Source organism: Lactuca serriola, chromosome 7 (genome assembly GCF_051521515.1).
Source record: "Lactuca serriola cultivar US96UC23 chromosome 7, Lser_US96UC23_V15, whole genome shotgun sequence".
Taxonomy (NCBI): domain Eukaryota; kingdom Viridiplantae; phylum Streptophyta; class Magnoliopsida; order Asterales; family Asteraceae; genus Lactuca; species Lactuca serriola.
In genome coordinates this window covers 22,874,061-22,878,787 of record NC_136414.1, presented here as the reverse complement: position 1 = coordinate 22,878,787, position 4,727 = coordinate 22,874,061, and the positions used below count along the sequence as shown (strand labels likewise).

Here is a 4,727-nt window from a genome sequence, read left to right as displayed (position 1 = left end):
TCTCTTATAGCCACTTGTCAGGAAAAAATATTAAAAAAAAACATTATAACATTAAAAAAAATGGCTAAAGACGAGGTTCATTATATTACATTTTTTTTAAATGCTAGAATATGATCTTATCATCGAGTTCGTATTTTCTTAGGAACCAATCATTTTTGCCTACATTCATGGAAGCCCAATCAGTGTGTGTTTCTTGAAGAAAAAAGATTTTCGCAATCTTGCCCAACATCAACACGACTTTAATGACTTTTCTTCGTAGAAACCAATGGCGCAAAGACCAGTGCTTATCTTCGATAATCGCCAAACAACGACGAAGACCAGTTGTGACTCGCTACACATCATTATCACTAGGTCAATATCACATCGTTTAGACAACAACATCAACGACAACTAGCTGCCCAATAGTCCACTTTCTAGCCTAACACTCAATACCTCTCACATGTATGTCACACATACACAGGTCCTCTTGTTTTCGACCCCTTATTATATCACATCCTCTTTAGGGGACTTCAGTATCAACCATTGACTAGACTTAACATTTTCTTTGTAGTCCAACCGATCTACATGCAAAAGTACTACCGTAGGGAACCACCTTTTCATGACCTCAAATGCATTTAATGTTATTTCTTAGACACACTAGATCATGGTTTCGGTTACATGTCTCTTATACATGTACATATCTCTTTGACATATGCATCCACATTGATCGTGATGCCGACTAGGATAGATGACCGACCACCCGATGATCTATTTATGGCTATTGTGTATTTATAAGGGAAAACTTCACCTCATGGTCGTCAAAACATCAAGGAGTTATCTCTAGATCTAGTGAGGGGGCGAAATAACGCATAATGGAAAACCTGGTTGAAGAAATATGTTATATACGCAATCTTTTGCAAGAAGTACAAAATCAATGATTGTGTATTGTGATAACATCTTATTGCATTCAACATTGTGTATATGGCATCTAATCTCATTCAACATCAGTGCACCATACACATTAAAATTGATATTCACTTTACCCGGGACAAAGTTGTCTTTGACTTCATTCGTTTGATTCACATAAAATAAGTTCACAATATGCAAATATCTTCACGAAGAAATTACCCTATTTTCATATTTTTGATCTAGTGTGAATGTCCAAAATCCTCCTCCCTCTCACATTGTGGGGGGATATTAGTATGTCTATCTAATATTGTATAATTTGCCACTTTGTATCAGTGGCTCATGATCCATGCTTATTGTATTTATATATGGAATATTTGGAACGGAAATCAATAAAAAATTCAATAATTATCAATTAACACGTATACAATCTTTGTATTTTTACCACACAACTGTAATCTGGATTGCGGGGAAAAAACCTATAAAACATATAGGTCTGCCTATATTCATCTTTTTTCCAATCCCATTCCCTTCCTTGGAATTGCAGTTACGTATTGTTTGACATGTAAAATTACTTTTATCTTCTTGCACAAACTCTGAATATTTATTCTTGTTATATGTTGTACTTTATATGCATCTGTACATATATGAAAGTATGTAGCTACCATCCTACGGTACCATCCTGTTAACTAAACTGTGTCTAATGAATTTTTAGACAACTACAATATTTTATTTTGAGGACTGTAAGACGTCATTGTACCCGGTGCCACTGCAATTAACCACAACCTTCGCGCCATGAGTCAGTGTAGGACAAAGCTTTTCGAGATAGGCGAAAGCATGAGAGGTCTCTAATGCAGGTATTATCCCTTCAAGATGGCATAATCTTTTGTATCCTGAAATAATTTTGTCCAAAAATTAGGTGGAAGTCATGATGGTGATGTGGTGCATCTAACTTAAGTGAAGGTGGGTCTTAGGACCCACCCACCTATTATTATTTTTTTTAAATATAGTGTATGTTATACATAAAAAATAGGAACTATTTTATAAATTTTTTAGTACCTACCTAATATATTTTATTTTGAAAAAAAAGTATATCAATTTATATGAGTCTATATTTTTATTTTGATTTATTTAAATTATCCCAGTATATCAGTTCATTTAAATGTAATAGCCCAATCCAATAAAACTATAAAAATAAAAAAAATAAAAAATAAATAAAAAATAAAATAAAAAAAACTGAAAAACATTGAAGGTGATAACTATTGAAATTACGTTTAAATATTTCAATCATATGACCCGACCATACTAGCATCTTTTACTCTTTGTGTTTTTTTTTTTATTAGAGAAGTAATTACATGGTTTTTGGTTTTAGATTCGTTAATGTGATAGGGTACAAAACTTTATAAAATTTACATATACTTCTTCCATCAAGAAAAGTACAATGATTAACTTCACATATAATTCAATATGACCAACTCAATCGCTTTCCTACACTTTTATATATATAAAAGTTATTTGCTTACTTACCATCAAGAGCTTCTTGATCAGTAACTGTGTAACACTCCAGTCTGCCAGAATCTTTTAGAAAACTTAGTTCTGGGCTTACTCCTGGAAACTCCAATCTGCAAAATTTACCAAATTACTCCTTAAGAATCTAAATCTTGAACAAAAAATAAATAAATAAAATGCTCAAAGTATTAAAGCACTTTATATATTCAATAATACATACCCACTAGCCACCGACTCTGTTCTAATGATTTGGCCATCTCCATCTTGTAGCAAATAACACATGGCCCCATGATAAACACCAACTTCACCTCTTACAAGACTTGCAGAATGTAAATCTCTGGTGTTACTTCCTACTCCACCTCCCTCAATTCCAATCATCCGTACACTTTCATCCCCTATGAATTCATGAAACAAACCTAAAGCGTTGCAACCAGTCCCTACACAAGCAACCAACACATCTGGCACCCCACCCCATTTCTCCATTGCTTGCTTCCTTGTTTCTTTTCCAATCACCGAATAGAATTCACGGACCATTGTAGGGATAGGGTGTGGGCCCACCGCTGTTCCTGCTATGTAATATACAGTTTCTAGGTTTTCTATCCATGACCTAGTTGATTCTGAGACTGCTGCCTGAAAATTCCCATCAACAGCCTTAACCTATAATTACACAAATTGTTTGAAAATATATATAGTTTTTTTTAATTTGATACTATAAAGAATTACTTTGGGGGGATGGGGGCTTAATTTGACTAGAGAAGCGGAAAGCAGTACCTGAGCTCCAAGCAGCTTCATGCGTTGCACACTTGAGGGATTTCGCTGAATATCTCTGGTTCCAATGAAAATAGTACAATCTAAGGAGTACTTAGCACACACAGCAGCTGCTGCAACACCATGGTTGCCAGCACTCGTAGCTGTTATAACGCTCTTTTGGCCCATTCGTTTGGCCAAAAGTGCTTGTGCAATGACGTTGCTCATCTTATATGATCCTCCATGGCCGAGATCCTCTCTTTTAAGATATATTTCAGGCCCTTCTCCGTTGATGTTCTTGTAATGATCTGTGAGATTATGGGCATGGTACAAAGGAGTTTCACGTCCAACGTAATCCCTTAGTGCAGCTGTTAGCTCCACCTATGTTGATCATATTTAAAAATCAAATCAATTTCTTTTTGTGTCGACAAAGATTAACAAATCTTATCAATATATATAAAAATCATTAATTGGCTAATTATTAAGAAAAAATTCCACTCTGGTCCAACACTTTAAACGAAATGATCTAAAACCCAAGCTTTAATATTTAAAGATCTATGTCAGCATATTACCAATCTTAACCGAATTCATAACCATAATACTTTCCAACTAATTGTCATATACGTGGCTTGGCATTCAAATTTAATCGTGGCTAAAGATTGCTTGAAAAAAGATTTGGTGACTAACCTTAAACTCATGATCCTCCAAAATGGAGTTGAATTCAGCTTCAAGTTTTTCTAAGGGAGCGATCAGGATTTCGGGTACAAACTTCCCACCAAAGCTTCCAAACTTTCCTGGAGTGGGAGTTTTCTCTTGCACCACATGACTATTCGGTTTCTTTGTAAAAGATGTACTTCTGAAATTTAGGTTTGTGTTCAAAGTCAATGGCTCGAGGCCTGCAGGTATCACTTTTCTCACACAAGGGAGAGATACCATTGGGATATTGCATGCCATTTTAATTAAGATTTGAAGTTAGCTATAGTAAGTAGTGGCTAACGTTATATGCATATATAATGCAAGTCTGGAGTTGATTTTAATTGACACGTTTTAAAGACGATTATGTACGTACTGTGAGCTTAGTCAGCTTACAAACAACATGAATACATGATGGCTTCTTTTCAAGAAGGAACGGCCCCATGCTGTGAACTTTATATCATGATAAAAGACTCATTTATGACCACGACGTCGTTGCATAAATTAATGTTCGGGTATGGTTCCTGTGGTGCATAAATCTTCAATAATTCATCCTTCTATAAACTAGTCTAAAATATATTGGCAAATCCGGGCCGGATTGACTAAACAATCTGCGGCAAAAAAAAGGAATTTTCAGATAAGCAAAATATAAAATCAATTTAATAAAATTCAAGTTCAATTATTATAACATAGGGTCGCTGAGATTTTAAGGAAGAGCTTTGTTTCTATTGAATATAATTCTCAGAAAATTATTATTGTTGTCTATCAAGTTTGATATAGAAAGAAACGGTTGAAAACATTTATAAAGTATATAAACACACTTAGAAAGCAAAGTTAAGATCGTTCTAATGTTTGATTTCTATTCATTTAGTACATTTGACAATAAAATATAA

General features: G+C 34.4%; 1 protein-coding gene across 3 annotated transcripts; it reads right to left on the bottom strand.

The window, feature by feature from the left end:
* Positions 1 to 701: 701 nt before the first annotated feature.
* On the bottom strand, positions 702 to 4,173 carry LOC145062940 (tryptophan synthase beta chain 1-like). 3 transcript variants are annotated; one of them, XM_079010531.1, is made up of 5 exons: positions 3,829 to 4,173; positions 3,166 to 3,522; positions 2,615 to 3,051; positions 2,413 to 2,507; positions 702 to 860 (listed from the first exon to the last, which is right to left on the bottom strand). In XM_079010531.1, exons 1-5 carry the CDS (start codon positions 4,093 to 4,095, stop codon positions 826 to 828), a joined length of 1,191 nt encoding a protein of 396 aa, XP_078866657.1. In that variant the 5' UTR covers positions 4,096 to 4,173; the 3' UTR covers positions 702 to 825. The 3 variants fall into 3 exon arrangements, with proteins under 3 accessions (XP_078866657.1, XP_078866656.1, XP_078866655.1); XM_079010530.1 differs by lacking the exon at positions 702 to 860 and adding an exon at positions 1,271 to 1,778 and having other exon boundaries at positions 2,615 to 3,024; positions 3,829 to 4,170; XM_079010529.1 differs by lacking the exon at positions 702 to 860 and adding an exon at positions 1,271 to 1,778 and having other exon boundaries at positions 3,829 to 4,165.
* Between the last annotated feature and the right edge of the window lie 554 nt (positions 4,174 to 4,727).